This window comes from Ciconia boyciana, chromosome 5, assembly GCF_034638445.1.
Source record: "Ciconia boyciana chromosome 5, ASM3463844v1, whole genome shotgun sequence".
Classification (NCBI taxonomy): domain Eukaryota; kingdom Metazoa; phylum Chordata; class Aves; order Ciconiiformes; family Ciconiidae; genus Ciconia; species Ciconia boyciana.
In genome coordinates, this window is record NC_132938.1 from 11,222,241 (window position 1) to 11,238,406 (window position 16,166).

The 16,166-nt window shown below is 38.6% G+C and overlaps 1 protein-coding gene across 1 annotated transcript in view; it reads left to right on the plus strand.

Annotated features, from left to right (window-relative positions):
- DOK7 (docking protein 7) overlaps positions 1–16,166 on the plus strand; it is a 68,799-nt gene that overhangs the window by 28,057 nt on the left and 24,576 nt on the right. The window contains exons 6-7 of the mRNA XM_072862580.1: positions 327–434; positions 3,146–4,020. Coding sequence (XP_072718681.1) covers positions 327–434; positions 3,146–4,020 — 983 coding nt within the window. The remainder of the gene's footprint in view (positions 1–326; positions 435–3,145; positions 4,021–16,166) is intronic.

Below are 16,166 nucleotides of genomic sequence, written 5' to 3' on the forward strand. Positions count from 1 at the left end.
TGCTGGATGCTAATTATCTCTGTAGCTATTGCTTTCAATGATGTGCTCTTCAGGGTTCCGTCCCTGGTGGTAACTGTTACAGATATTGGGTATAATCTGTGAAAGCTTTTGACACTTAAAATTATAACTTATTATGTAGCGTTTCTCCAGGATGTGCTTGAAGGCAGATTGTCCCATACATTTTCCGATCAGATTTTTGCCTCTCCTGTAGTAGAAGCATAAGAATGGAGTATCTAACATAGGACTATATCTTTTTTCCCCCTTCTTTTTATGTATTTTTCATGTTTCTTCTTTTTTATTTATTTATTTTCTGTTCCTTTTTAAAGATCCAAGTACAAATCCAGCCTATTCAGAAGAAAGATTGGCTCATGAAGCTTTGCAATTAGAAAAGCGCTTGAGCTTGCTGTCCCATACAAGTCGCCAGGGCAGTGGAGGTAAGAAATATCTTTAATTAAATAAAAATAAATGGTGTTCCTTCCTTCCCAGGCTTCAGAAATGTGCATATGTATATAATTATAAGATGCTGCGGTTAAAAGAAAAATAATAGAGAAATAGTCAAGATATTTGATTTGTCTGCTGTTGCTTGTGGGGCAGTTCTTTAACAGCATTGTCTGACATCCATTGACATCCATTGACATGGATGTCAGATCCATTTTCAACTGAGCAGAGTGAGTTTTGGATCAAACACTATCAGCACAGGAAAATCCTTTAGTATGCTGAATCCCACTGAATTTGTGCATGTGCAACTTCAAAAGAACGGTCTGTGTCAAGTTTGATATCTGCTTAAGTACTTGACTCACTTCAGCCTGTGAGATGAACTGACTTTTATAGTTCACATATCAGGCTTACAGCAGATTTTTGTAGTAAAACCTAAGACTCCTGTGCTTTGATTCTAAGTGTTATTATTCTTGCTGTTCGTGGTGGTATCTGTGCATATCCCTTCTGGAGTTGTTTATGTGTCAAAGTAGAATTGGTGTCTAGCACTGGATTTGTAAAAGAGCCTATGCCCTGAACTGCCATTTGAATTGTTTAATAACAAGTTAGATCTTCAAAACACCTGCTTTGCTCTTGACTCTAAAGCCTACAAGCCTAAAAATGGCCCTGTGAAGATCCTCAAGAGCTTAATTATGTGCTTCTATACATGTCCATTGTTACTTCAGTCTTGACACTGCTGAGTAATGTGGTTTGTGACTAAATTCCACTGAGACTTCCTGAGGTTTTTCTTAGTTAGCGTATAACTACTAGACTTGACTAGATTGATGGAAAACAAATGAGACTTGATAGAGAAGCACGTCTCGTTTTTTTATCCACTCTGGTTAGAAAATGTGTGGCCCAACTTTGTATATATTCTCTGCTTGAGATTACTTGAATTTATGACCTCATTCTCCTAAGAATGTTATAATCCTCAGAGAACGAGGAATCCTAGAGTAAGATTTTCATATTCTGTTATTTGAATTTTGCATAGGAAGATTAAATATTTGTGTTTATGGGAAATATTATAACAACAAGACTGTCCCTGTAGGTTTGGTGGGAGGACATTTGCCTGAATGTGGAAATCTAGGTTCTGCCACTGCCTTGGAGAACATGTAGCTCTATGTAGTTAGAGAATTTTCTTCAAGACTGTGGGAAAGCTTCCCTTCCAAAGTTTTAAAGTGCCTAAAATACTTGTCTAAGAGAAGTGATTTCAAATAAATTCAACAATCTTATTTTTTCAATAAAAATGTATTTTTTTGTAAGCAGAATAACTTTTATTTAACAAGTGTATTTCTTCTCCTGGGCATGTTGCTGAGAACTACACTAATGTTTTTGTAATTCATGCCTTCCGTCTAGACAACTGTATGATTTAATCTCAGTAGTCACACTTATGCAGGGGTCACAAGCCAGTGTCGTGCAATGGGCACTGGGGGAAAAGAAAGGATTAGATTTCATGGGATAAACATTGCTATTTTATGATAGTATATGTTAAGAATTACTCCATGAAGAGCAAGAGAATTGTTCAAAACTTTTCCCTCAACACCTGAGAACAGAAATAGCTTAGTAACACCAGAAGGTCAGGTCACAATTTGCAGTGGAGCCTTCCTCTTTCTACCCCCTCTGGCAACTTACTGGCCAAGGTTTAAAATTAATAAAATGAATTAAAATTAATACCTACAAAATGATCCTACTGTCAGCCTTTTTTTTCACATTGGTTTTATTAAGAAGGAAGGAAATAACATTGTGGACTGCGTGTGCTGCTACAAGAAAGTGGGTGTTTTTTTGTTTGTTTGTTTTTATGTATGTGTTTGTGTGATGTTTGTGTTTTGTCCTTATGCCCTTTCATGCCAATGTTTAATTTTTTTCTTCCATCTTCTGTCTTGGATAGTAGTAGTTACCTGTAAAAGTGTCCTTCTTGCAAGTATCAGTGAGAAAAAAATTCTTGCAATATGTGCATAAATGAATCATGGAAGATCTTTTTGTATATAGATATGTAAACATTTTTATAGTACTAGTATTCTCATTTTTGTTTGTTACAGTGATGTATGGTTGCATTTTGGTATGGATATTATGGAAAGGTACAGTGTAGGAGAGCTCAGAGGAGAGAACAGGACAGTCTTAAGTTTGATTTTATTTTTGTGGTCTCTTTAACATTCACTTTGTCATTCAGATAAGATTTAAATAGAGAAAAAAGTGCAAATAAGATAACAATTTGGTTTATTCAGATCAAGTAGAAACATGGAAATATCTTATATGGCTTTGGGTTACAGTAATAAGGTTTTCTTCAGAGCATCCTCAGCTATTCTGAGCATGGGACTTTGTGACTATTCCTTGTGATATAAGATAGAGGTATCTAAAATAAAACTAATTAACTGTACGGAAGTAAAATATGGTTGAAAAGGGGAGAACTTGGTGCATAAACTCTAAAAATTTTGCCCTGAATGCATTATGTTCCATAATGTGGTAGGGTTATAGCAAGGTAACATACTATTGGCATTTTATTTTTCCCATGGGGACAGGAATTATTGCAGGAATTCTGGCTTTCTGACAGAAGTTCCCCTTACAAAAAACAGATGGAATGTCAGGGTCCTTTCTGTTTGTACATACTTGCCATGCTTCAGTCTGTTGATTGTGTTTTAAACATAGGTTGATGTCTTTTCTTCTTTTCTAGGAGACGATAGAAGTCTTTCAAGCTCGTCTTCAGATACAAGCCACTCAGATGTTAGTGTTGGGAGCAGACTGACAATTTGGCCTGAACAGTCTTCAGCCAGCACTTCTCAAGAGAGTCACGGACTGGCAGCTGCAAAGGGCATTCATCTTGGGGAAGAAAAGACCCTTCCAGAAGGGGCACGTGGCACCACAAAACCACCTCCAAAGCCCCTCCGATCCAGACAGCTACAGGAAATAGGTCGTCAGAGTTCTTCTGACAGTGGAATAGCTACTGGTAGTCACTCTTCTTACTCTGGAAGCTTCTCTTCCTATGCTGGGAGCTTGGACATTTGCCATGGTGATGAGTTTGGATCATTGCTAAGCTTGCCGTTGAACTTTCCTTCGGATCAGAATTTATGTACTTGTCCTCACAGTGAGCCCCAGCGAGGTGTGGGATCAGAGTATCAGGTTCCCAGCTCTCTCAGACATATTTATGATATACCCAGGAGTTTGTTACAGGCAGCTTCTAAAGATGTGCAACCGAAGAGTGCAGATTCCACGCTACCCAAGGACCAGACCGTGTCACCTCAAGGTGCTAGTGACCCAAAACTGCTACTACCACACTTGGAAGCACACAGGGTACCTGAGCACAGCCAGGACAGAGGGAGGCCTTCATCCTTACTCGCAGAAAGCAGCAAGGACTCAAGTGATGAGACATATGTGGATTTTGTTTCGAGGTGGTCAGACACAAAACCACAAGGACAGGTGTCAGACTCCAAAAGTAGTGAGTTGTCACCACCTAGTGGGGCCTCAGCTGACCCCTATGACACATGTAGCCCCCACCTTGGGATGACAAGAGCTCTTTTTTCAGCTTGTCCAATCTGTGGTGGACTAAAGGTAAATACCTAACACTGAGCAGATGCTAACAAGCCTTACTTAATATAGCATGATTAATTTAAAATTACTTAAGTTGCAAGTCATAAATACTATTATTCCCTTTATAATTTGAATTGGTAATAACTTTTGCATTGTTTATGCTCAAGTTGAGAGGCTTAGCACACAGTTTCCTCAAAATCTGTGCCTGATAAAGAAAACACTGAACAATATAGGCCATCAATCATTACTTTTAAATTGGCCAATTCTGGTTTTGGGTGTATGTAAGTGGCTTACAGAGACAGAAGCTTTATAGGCACATGAGAGGGCTGAATTTGTCATATAATAGTAATTTAGCATGAAGGACATTGATCTGTCTTACTACTGGTATTTCAAAAGAAGAAGGGAGGCCAAATAGTATGTGCTGCTCTTTAGGTGACCACAGTACATATTTTTTATTTTACTAAAGTTTTTCTTTTCTTTATCATTGTAGTTTGAGCATGTCTTGCACAAGAAGCCAGGTTAGCGAAGCTTCTCACTGGGGAAAGAGAAGATAGCCAAGTTAGCATGGCAATCCATAGCAGATCAACTAATCCAGTATTATATTTACAACTGGGCAGTGACAGATACTTTAGAGGAGGTGTACTCATTAGTGGTGTACTACCAGGACAGTGTATTTGCAGGAAAAAACATTTTTGATCACCAGTCACATAAACACTTAAAACCTGAAGATTCAGATTCAACCGTATGAACCATGGAGATTCATATGCCTTTCTAAACACATTTGCCAGTATCTGTTACTATGACTGATAGTCCCATAAGTTCTTTTTGAACCCTGCTAAATTCTTGGCTTTTTATGGCAGTAAGCTTTATGCATTAGTTGTACATTGCATGGAGAAAATATTTCTGTTTTTACCTATTCTGGAGAAGACCTTTTTGGTGAATGTGTTTGCTAAACTAGAAGAAAGTAAAGCTGTTTGTGTTGGTGAGCTGTTGAAAGGCTAGGAAGGTTAGAGGGAGTGCTCAAATTAAGAAATGTGTGAAGCAGGGATTCAGCAAGAGAGACTTTTGTTTGAGGAATTAAGTATTGCCACTGAAGTGTGTACATTTTAATTGAGCATGTAGGATTACATAAATCACTGCTATGAAACGGGCTTGAGTGTATCGTAAGTTATGAAAGAAAAATTAAAATATTATAAACTTGAGGGATTATTTTCTTCTCACAAGGTATTTAATGCGTTTGCATCATTGACTGCCTTCACGTGTCTGAAAACTAGAAAATGCTGTCTGCCTGAGGCGCTTGTATAGCCTCTGTAACAGCATGTTGCACGTTAGTTTGTCATGTACTTGCAGCATTTGGGAGGTATGGAGGCACTGGTGTGACAGGCTAAGGTTGTGTCTACACTGATTATTAGGATCAGTGGTCTTCCAAGACCATCCTTGCCAGCCATCAGCACCAAAGGCCCTCACTAGCCCTCTAGCCTAATTCTGAAAGCTTGGCTGGATGCAAGGGCCTGACATTCAGCCTCCCACTTCTGTTCTTTCTGCAGTGCAGGCAGCAGGGTGCACAGCAGTGTTATCTGCTGCTGGCTTTCTGTGTCTGCTGCCTGTAGTTAGAGAGAAGATGGGAAAAATGCACAAGACTGATTCCTAGAAGGGCTCTGCTCTGGGACCAGAAAGCTCCAAGATGGCTTTGTTATAGGAAGCGAGGAAAGAATTAGTTAAGGTACAGTTAGCTCTAAATGTTACTGGGTGATCTGAATTGTCAGTTTAGACATGGGTTTATCAAAGTTTACCCTGGACATCTGTGGCAGACAGGAAGCTGAAAGTGAGTATTCCATTGTATATCTTCAAAGCCATTAAAGGCTAAATTATGTCACTTCTTCAACTGTCTGTTGACACCAACAGCACACCCCCCCACATCTTTTATTGCCAAGTGCTGTCAGGTTTCATGGTGTTTCCAGTTGCCCTAATGATATCAGTTGGCAAGAATTTCAATATTTAAACAAATTTAGTGAGAGGAACATGGCTGCAACACTCTTACTAACTCCTGTTTTAGCATGAGATATGCACAGCTGCTTCTTGTCTTTTTTTTCCTACCCATTTGTAAGCATTCGGGAAAGAAGTCTCATTAAACGGAATGATTCATGGGTTTGTTTTTACTTTTGAAAGAAAAAATAACATTTTGATACATTGTCCTGAACCGTCAAGATTAATTATTTCAGCAGTATTTAATGGACACCATCTTTGGCTTTTCTCATGATGAATACAGTGAAAGCACAAATCCATACGCTGTAACTAAAAAACAATTCTTATTCCTTGTGCTCTGAACAGAATATGTTTAAGATGCAGTTAGGGCCAGGAGGAGTTGATTTATGGATTAATGAAGACACCAGGTTTTCACATGTATTCAAATTCATGTTCAAAAGGCTTTAGTGTGCCAGTGTTTGGAGTTCCTTTGCGATCTCAAGTTAAGCTGTTAATTAAATTGTGTTGATGGTTTTTAAATGCCTACTATTTAAAGTGAGTGAGTGACCTGAGTAGAGGAAAGTCTACAGCAGTAATAAAGGATATAAGCATTGGTTTGTTTTCTGCCCTGTATGTAAACTTTGGCAAATTGAGGTTAGACTTGGGCACATTGTCTGTGCACATTGGAGTTCAGCATGTGAAGAGTTGGAGACAGGTTGCAGGATGAAGACATGCGTATGTGGAAGGCATGGTGGCATTCATGATTGGGATTGACTTGGTTAAGAACCACCTGCTCCACTAATGACAAGGATGATGATGAACATAGGGAGAACATACCCTGGGAAGGTGCCAAGGTTCAAACAGAAAATAGGGCAAGGAAGCCTTTCTGTTTCACTCTGGATGAAGAATAGAACCAGCATGAAGAAAGTCACTAAATATTGCTTCTATTATTTCTATATTGTATTCATATTAGACATTGGGGATTAATAAGCAAGCATGCAGGGTGTTTTGCTTTCTGTTGTACGTTATTGTAGTGTGCTCAAGATGTCCTTCTTTACAAACTTCACAAGGTGTGCCTTTGCTATGTAATTTTTGCCTAGGTGATTTCAGTGCTATAGATGATTGCAGAGATTAATTCTTTGTGTATTGTAAGTATATTTTAAGCTCAGAATGTTGGATTGTTATGGGATTTCTGAGTAAGCTGTAGAGATCTATTATTAGACTTTACTTATTACATTTTCAACCACTTAGCTAATACTAATTTGATGAATAGAATTTCACTGTATGCTGCTCTGTAACTTCATTTGATGCTATAGTTTGAGAAATGATGTCAACCTTTTTTATAGGGTGTCTTTTTTTTACACCACCATTGTTTGTAAATTTTCTTAGAAGTCTGAAAAATAAAATTATTTTCCAACTGGTTTTGTCCTTTTCCATCTGACAAGTACTGATTTTAGTTTTGCTTTGCTTTTTGTCCCCTGACCTTCATCTTCTAGCAAGTTGAATTAATATGGAATGATTATGGCTGTCTCTTCACACTACTTAGTGTTGTACTAAAATCACTGTTGACAGCTTGAAATGGGCCTATTAGTAGGAATGACTTTTATGTATGTCTAGCTCACCCTAAACTCATATTTATGTCAGTGGGAGTTCTTATGTATGTGGAAATATAGGCTTGATTACTGCTTTGGTAGTTAACTTGCCATGATAGAGGAGAAAAGAAAGTGTCAGTTTGTGTGTGGCTGTTATCATCAATCCTGTATTGATATTCAGCCACCTATTTTAGTTGATCATTTAAAAATACCAAAACCTCCTTGGAGACAATGGTCCCAAATTTGGAGCCGGTCTACCCAAATCCTCTGTGAGGTATTTGTATAGTTCCTGCTATCACAGTAACTCTATGCTCAAACTTTGAATTTCCCAGCGTATCTGTAGTAAGCAGAAATATGGGAATGCTGTGGTCACGATGCACAAAAGAGTTTAGGGGTTTTGTCAGGTAGCAGGATCCACAATGCTGAGTGGCTTAGCAACCCTTCCCTACACAATATAGGGAGAGCTGGTACCTGCCTTGGGGCGATGTGGATCTCAGTTTAAGTGGGGAGTTGCTTTGATTAGCTGATAGGAAATTTACCTCTTTTAGTCTGCTCTGTAGAAACTGCTTTATTTTTCATTACAACTTTAAGGGAAGGCATGTGCATGTCTGTACTGTGATCCTTGAGCAGGCACTTTACTCAGTATATTTAATCATGCAGCACCATGTCCCTGCAGGGCTTGTTAACCACATGCAGCCTTTTGTGAGTGCAGAGTCTTTGGGTAGATCCAGGGCTACTATGAATATCTGTGTTTCCATTGTGCATTGTAGACCAGGGAGAGACTAAGCCTAGAGAGAAGCAAGGCTGATGTGTCCTCAGGTAGAGAAGGGGCTTGAACTCTAAAGAACATCTTGCACTGAGGTCTGTTTTGTGGTCTTGCCTGGACTGATTTAACCAAGGTCATGAACAGCCTGTAACTGGGTTGGGAATATAGCCTTGGTCTTCCAAATCCTGTACAAAACCCTTAACCCTGGATTTAGCTGGTGTGTCTCCTTTCATTGTAGACGCTGCTTTTGAAAGTGGTAGAAGAGAAGGCCTATAAGGTGTAAACTTGTGTAGTGAGATTTGAGAAATAGCGGTTGCAGACTACATTGCCACGCCACATCCATGTAACTGACAATGTTTTCATTTTTTTGGCTTTTAATCAGGTACTTTTCTAATGTAGTATTAAAATAGATACTAAAGAAATCACAATATATTGTTATATACAACTTTAATGTAGCTATTTTTTTTCTGTTGGCGCCATTACCTCTTTCCCCATGAGACTGAACACCTTATGTGTTTATCTTATAGTGTGTTTATTTCCCCGCTTTCTCCGAAAGTATAGGAACATGATTATTCGTAATTACACACCTTTTACATCTCTTTCAAAAGTTTTTTTTTAACATTATTGATGTGTGATGCTGTAACATTTTATGCTTCTTCCCACCTTCAAAAAAGCTACAGGCTGTCTAAATTCTCAGCTGAGAAGGATGCATTTGTCATCTTCTACAGCATTGTTTCTACTTGCATTTCTGCTCTAATCTCAGAGCTCTGGGCAGTTAGGCAACACACACGCTGTCAAAACTATAACAGGAACAGTTTGCACCCCAGAGGAATCTGGAAGTCCGTCGTCAGTATTATTGACCTGAGTGACAGTGTGTTTGTGAGGCTCTCCTATGCTTTGATGACCATTGATTCTGGGTATTACTGGCTTTTGGCATGAATTAGAAAACTTGCATTTCTGTTCTTTTCAGATTTAATTCCAATTGTTTTTTTTTTAAAGTCCTGACTGTGATGCATTAACCTGCAATGAGGTGCATCTTCCATAACATGTATCACCACTGAATGAGGTGACCGCACTGGACAATGATTTGGCAGTCTGGCATTTTACTTACATTACAGTTATCGTAAAAGGCTCTGAAATTTTTACAATAAAGTAGTGTTATTTTTTGGGCTTTTCACAGATTCAAAGGCATCTTTAAAAACACCAATTTCCCCACAACATCTTTCTGAAATAGAAGAAATCCATGATCACTGCTGTCTTTGCAATGAAATGCAGTCATTTCTGGAGCTGGTTGTGCTGACAAAAGCGCACATCACTGTGCAAATCAAAGATTGGAGCAAAAGCATGTTCTCCAGTTGAAACTGGCAGAGGAAAGGGGCATAAAAGAGGTGGGTGTAGTGTCAGGCTTAGAGCTTGATTTCTTTTGTTTTCCTTTTGGTAGTTTTTGCCAGGACCCCAAGTCTATCACAGTGTTAACTCCCGTCCTCTTACTAAGGTGCTGTTGGATCTGCTTATGCACTGTGTTGAGATGTTGCTTATCAGCAGTTCACAGGGGAAGGGAGATTTTTTTTTCTTCTCAGTTTACTGCTGTTATTTTGTACAATATTATAATGCTTCTTGGCAATAGGCTTCACTCCCAAATAATCAAGAAGGGGCCCAGCTTCCTTTTACTTTGCTGTTGCTGGTAAGGGCTCATATAAGTGATCTGGCTCTTCCAAAGCTTTGCTTGGAGGAGGTCGCTTAATGGGTGTGACTTTGGATTTCAGACGTCACAGTAAAATACAAGACATGCCAACCCCACCAGAACTGTGCAGATCTGACTCACTTTTGGCACTGTAGGAGGCTGCCTTACCTCTTATCTAAAAAATAATACTGAAGGTACTCTCCATCTATTGTGAAAGAATCCCCACAGTGTTTGTGCTAAGACTAAAGGTTCTAATCTGAATTCAGAATAAGACTTAAGCTCCCAGCACTTCTTGGGATCAGGCACTAAGCTGAACAGATAGCCTATGGTCTGTAATGGGAAAAAAAGTGCCTGCCACAGAAGCACTGGTAAGTGAAATGATATTAATAATGTCAAGAGAAGAGAGCACTTTCCTACATGAGGGAATGCAGACAACTTAGCTCAGCACAATTAATTCTTCTGTACTAAATAGAAATGTTGCTGGATTGCTTTTCTGTCAGAGACCCAGTGCAGATATTGATAAACCACAGTATGGACCTTTTATACCCATCAGAATGAACAAATGGAAAAATCTACTTCCTCCCCTAAATACAATCAAGCTGGATAACAGCTTTTATTATTACTACAACTGATGGCTACTTCTTCCTCTGTTGGGAGCAATAGCTTTTCTGAAGAGAGAGAAAGAAATGTTTTGAAAGAGGAGGAATCTGACAATAAAAACTGGAAAAAAATTACTCCCTTTGGAATGTAGGGTTTGTGGGGTTTTTGTTTTTGATCCAGTTGTAAAGAGACTCATTAGATTGCTTGGAACATGGCCAATGGAAAAAGGAAGGGTTTTTTTTCTGTCTTTCTGTCTTCTTTTTTTCTAAATAGAAATTAATTTATTTCTGGAAAAATTCTACAGAATCCTATAAAGTGTTAGCAGACACTTTCTACCTTCATTTTCTAAAAGGGAGAAAGTAGAATTCACCTGCAGAGGAAGAAACCACAAAAAGAGATTATGAAAACATGGATTACATTGAGCTGAACTCAGAGGGAAGAAAATAACTCCAGTGGCAGCCCTGCATTGAGATTGCTACGTTTGATTCCCCTGTGGTTCCTCTCCTTCTGCAAGATCATAAACAAAGTTACTTAAAAAAACCCCTCCATTCCTTGACTTGCATTTCTGCAAAATGTTTGTAATGTCTACCAACATTATATTTTTAAGATCATGGATTAAAGAAGGCTGTACACAAAATATTCTGTTTTCATTAACAGTCACTGATATCAAAGTAATTGCGTGGCTCAGAAGGAATTGGCAAGTGTCAGTAGGATAGCAATCATTTGGATGACATGTCTGGAGGGTTGACAGCAGCTCACTGTGAGTAGATGAGAAGATTGAAAATAGATGCTCAGTAGGGGTGCGACCTTTCCTACCAACCCTTTTTGACAGAGCCACTTAAAATTGGAAGTATGCAAATTAGAAAGATGAAATGTGTTCCAACAAAATTACACAAACTGTGCTTAAATTTGTCCACAACCCATGACAAGACACATGAGTGGAATTAGTTTTGGTAATTCAAGATGCCCAATATACTTATTACTTCAAGATATCTATGGAAATACTGTCAGTGTGGTTGATAATATCCCATATGGACTTGTAATCAGATTAGATCCTTGAGATGCCAGTTGTGTAGAGGTTGTGACACAGGCAAATTCTTACTGTTTCTACTATACCTGTGCAACCCTATATCAAGTTGTATTACTTGGTTCATAAAGAGCAAATAAGTTTTTCTAATATTGGCTTAGTAAAATTTAATAATATGGTAACAACATCTTCATACAGGTAATGGGATTTTGGCATTTGTTAGCAAGAAAATGGCAGGTGTGGCAACAAATCCACTGAAGAGAAAATTGTTTATTACCTGCTCCACAAAAAAATACACTGAAATCAATTTGAGGAATGAATCACTGAAAAATATTTACATGTTCAGAACAGAATGAGTACTTCCCATAGGCAGGAGGGTTAGAAAATGTGGGAAAGCCATTGTGGTATAGAAAAGCCTGCCGAACAGTCTTCAGGATGGACTGTTTTAAAGTTGCCTTGCAATTTTATGTATTGCTTTATTATGCATAATTATGAATGCTTCTGCTGAAATGCTAGGGAACATGTCTAGAGAACAAAAGAAAGGCAATTTTCTGCGAAAGTCCACATAGCAGAGAGTAGAAGAGTGGGGTTGATTGCTCTGGACCTCAGGAAATACAGAAGAAATCCATACTAAACTTTGGTGTCCTTGCCCTGCCTGGCTTGGTGTTGGATGCATTTTGCAAACCCGCATGCTGTGCTATAAAGCTAGTTGTCTAATGCAGTCTCCTGGCAGGAATTTGTGATGGCAAAGTGCAGATGACAGTGTTTTGGACAGTGTCTCACTTTAAATCAAAGGGGAATCCCAGGGTGTGGACGAGAGGTAAGAAGCTCAAGATTTGCACTGATCTAGGAATTTTGTGTTATGTTTTATTATTGTGGTTGTGACCAGCTTACCTCAGTCTACCTAGTTGTATAATATCTGTGACTGGATAATGTTTACTTCCCAAGGCTATTGTCAGGATTGATGGGATGGTGTTTCTACAGTACTTTGGATATGGACAATTCTGTCCAAGTGATAAAGATTATATTAAATGTGATGTTTTCCAGGCTGCAGTGAGAGAGACAGAAAGTTGTTTGCCTTTCAAGTGAACTGTGGACAGAAAAGGAACTCGTTAATAAGAGTTACTAAAGAAGAAAATCAACCTGCCAGGATGGAGCAGCTGCTCTACGATTATTTTTTTTAAATGCTGGGAAGTCTGTCACTAATTTTTATAATTTCAACAAACAGTTCAAAGCCATTTTCTATTTAATGAAAGATCACAGAGCAGTGGCACTGAATACATTATTTCAACAGATTTTTTTTGTGTGTGAAATTGAGCTTGAAGAATGGTGTCTTTCAAGAACTTCAGAGTTACTGGAAAGAAGTTATTAATGCAGAAATGGTTACACTCCACCTTACAGTGGATTCAGAAAGTCTACAACTGAGGACATGGCAGTTGAAAATCGGTTCTTTCTAAGCATGGGATTAGCGGGAGGGTTCAGAAATTTTTTAGCATTTAGAAAGGACAAAGATATCAAGAACATGCTTGAGGATATGGCTAAAATTTAAGCCAAGTTGTAACACCAGAGGAAGAAAAGAAAAACATAATTGTATTATGTTTTCTTCATATATTCTTTTCTTAAATTCTTATGGAGAGGCATATTGCATCAAATCTAATTTTGCAAATTTTTTTGATGCAATGATTTTTTTTTTATTTTTATTTTTTGAGGTCAAAAGCCATTTTGCCTGAATAGAGATTAGGTAAAACTCTGAGCTCTTCCCCAGTAAGAGGTGTGAAAGCCACAGGGAACTTCTGGAGCAGTTCAAGCTGTCTGAAGATCTGCAGTTAAGTATTTCAGCTAGTCAACTGCCCCATCTTAAGTAAGTAGATACTTACTGTTGCGTTTCTTTGGTGCTGGCTAAACTCAGCTCAAAGTGTAGGACCTCTGGGTCAGAGCCACAGTATCATAATGAAACCTTAAAGTTACTGTGCCTGAGCAACTGAGCAAATCTTTTTTATGGTGTAAAAAATGCTCTTTACCCCACTTTTTACTAGCCTTGTAAAACCATACAGCCTTTTCTGTTCCATTCCTAAATTGTGGAGGGAGGGACGTCCCTGCATTCTGGCCATCCTTGCTAGCGTCGTAACATACTGCCTGTTGAAGGGTCCCTTGAGAAACCCTAACTTGCTTCAGGGAGTAATTCAACCCATGGGTGTAGGACAGATGTGTGGGGAAAAATGTTACGTGGAGCTACTGTTGCTGTTCCATCCCCTCTGCTACAGCTCCAGTGAAGTTTGATGCTTCAATATGTCTGTAACATGTACTTTTTGTATGTGTGTAAAAGACTGAGCATCCTCGGGCGGGATGGGGCTGTTAAGATCAAAACAAGTGACTGTTAATGGGATCCATGTGATAAAGGACAGCCAGGATGGGGTGAGTGAATACCAGAGTCTTACATACAGATTCTAGGCTGCAGTAAAGTGCCTTTACTGCATACAAGCTCTGTTTGTATGTCTTCCTTGGCATTATCTTTTCTGTATTTCCATGCTTCCTTTCCTAAAGCAGGGTAGATGAAAGAAAGCAGTCCTTGAGACTTTCTGTGAAGCAGTTCAATCCCACACAAGTCCAAAGACTAGATGGAAAAGGGGCTTTAAAATTGACTTTGTGCTCCTAAGTCCTGTCACATGAGGATATTGGGCTATTCGCAGTATAAACTGCAGCAGCCAGCTGTCAATCAACTGAAATGACTGTTTCAACAGCTGGGAATCAGTGGGACATGAACTCTGGCTGTATTCCCTCTCCCCCAGCCACATCCTCTGCAGTAGTCTGGATTCTGTGGAATCCTCTGCTAATTCAATGCTGATTGGAAGCAATTTTGAATGTACAAGAAATTTGAGCCCGGAAAATATTAAGGAAATATAAACCTTTTCCAGATCTGGTTTATTACAAGGACAGAGAAGTGTTAAGTGGGCTATATCAGGGCTAGTAACTGTATACTTGAATCCTCTGTAGCACTAGGAAAACATTTCCAGATGAAGTTTGCCAATTCATCTCATTCCTTGAGACACAAAGTCAAGCAGAACACACGTGCTACGGAGATAACGGCTATAGAAAGCTTTGGAAAACTACAGAAATAATTATACCTAATAATTTATAACAGTGTTCTCCAATATAGGAGAAGCCTGTGAGCAGCCCCCATGCATAGTTAAGTATCTGTATCCTTTGAAGCTGTGCAGCTTAATTATAGTTTCATTACCTTTGACAAACCATAATTTCAGTGATGGGTTGGGGACAAAGGAAAACACTTATCTTACTATTTTGAGCTTTCTCTCCCTTATTTGTCCTTCTAGTTCCATCCATTTCTTTCTAATGATGATCATTGATTATCTTGTTAATAATTTTTTTCTGGGAGAAGTTGGCTAACTTTAGCTGTAAATGTGAGGTTGAAAAAGAAGGAAAATTAAGTGAATATGATATTGCAAGGCTTTCATTTTTATTCTTCATAGGCTCATAATTAAGCCCACTCTAGTTCTCTCTCTGTGTGGAGCAGGATGCACCAGTTATAACAAGGATTCTTTTCTTCAGGCCTTTATGTGGAATGGGCTGGAAGGAAGGAATCAAATAACTAGTCTAATGTAAATTGGCATAGCTCCATCGGCTACAAAACAGGCCCAAGTGTATTTTCAGTGCAAGCACAAGCTAAGCTCTCAAACAACTCTTTGGGGGGAAGTAGAAGAAGGAACAGACTTTTCTTAGGGCAGTCCCTAGGTGAACATTCAAAATGGTAATTACAGCTTAACATAAACTTTCTTCATCTCTAAGAATTTGTAGAGGTAGGTTTAATTTGTCTCTAACATCTGAGATTTCACTTTGCTAGCTTTTGAAATATTTTCACATTTGAGCCCTTCTCTATTTACTGTTTGTCACTGTAGCTGTAGAGTTGTAGTTAAATTCTTTATTTGCAGAAAAAGTCCCTTTTCTTCATGAAGAGATGACTTGGATTTAAAGTCTTGTTGCAAGCAGAAAACGAGTAAAAGTGATACTTTATGCAATTTTGCATAATTGGTGGAATTAATTTTCTATTAATCAGAAACTTTTTTACAAGAATAGTCGTGATAATTTAGGATACTTCTCAGTACAGTGGCGAAAGAGCTAGTTTTCATTGAAAAATGTGTAATATGTCTTAAGCGTGTTGGTTGAAGCTCATCCCCTTTCCTCATCAGAGAAGGAATGTCTCAGTGTCAAGAAATGAATGGTTTATTGGACCTTTTGTCTTACATGTCTGTTCTGGTGTAAATTTGCCATAAATCACTCATTTGCTAGTCAAGAGAGCAAGGATATCTGAATTCCTTTGTGAGTACATGTGTGCATATGTGTATATGTTAATGATGGTCCTATTTATTTACTTTCAGTCTCTCCAAGCTTCCTGCTCAACAGTCCTTTTGTATTGACTTTTAAAATCTTGAAATGGGCTAACGCTCCTACTGCAGCAGAACTCTGTTGTTTCTGCTGGTATGTGCTATTCTAAGAAAATGTAGAACAACACTTCCC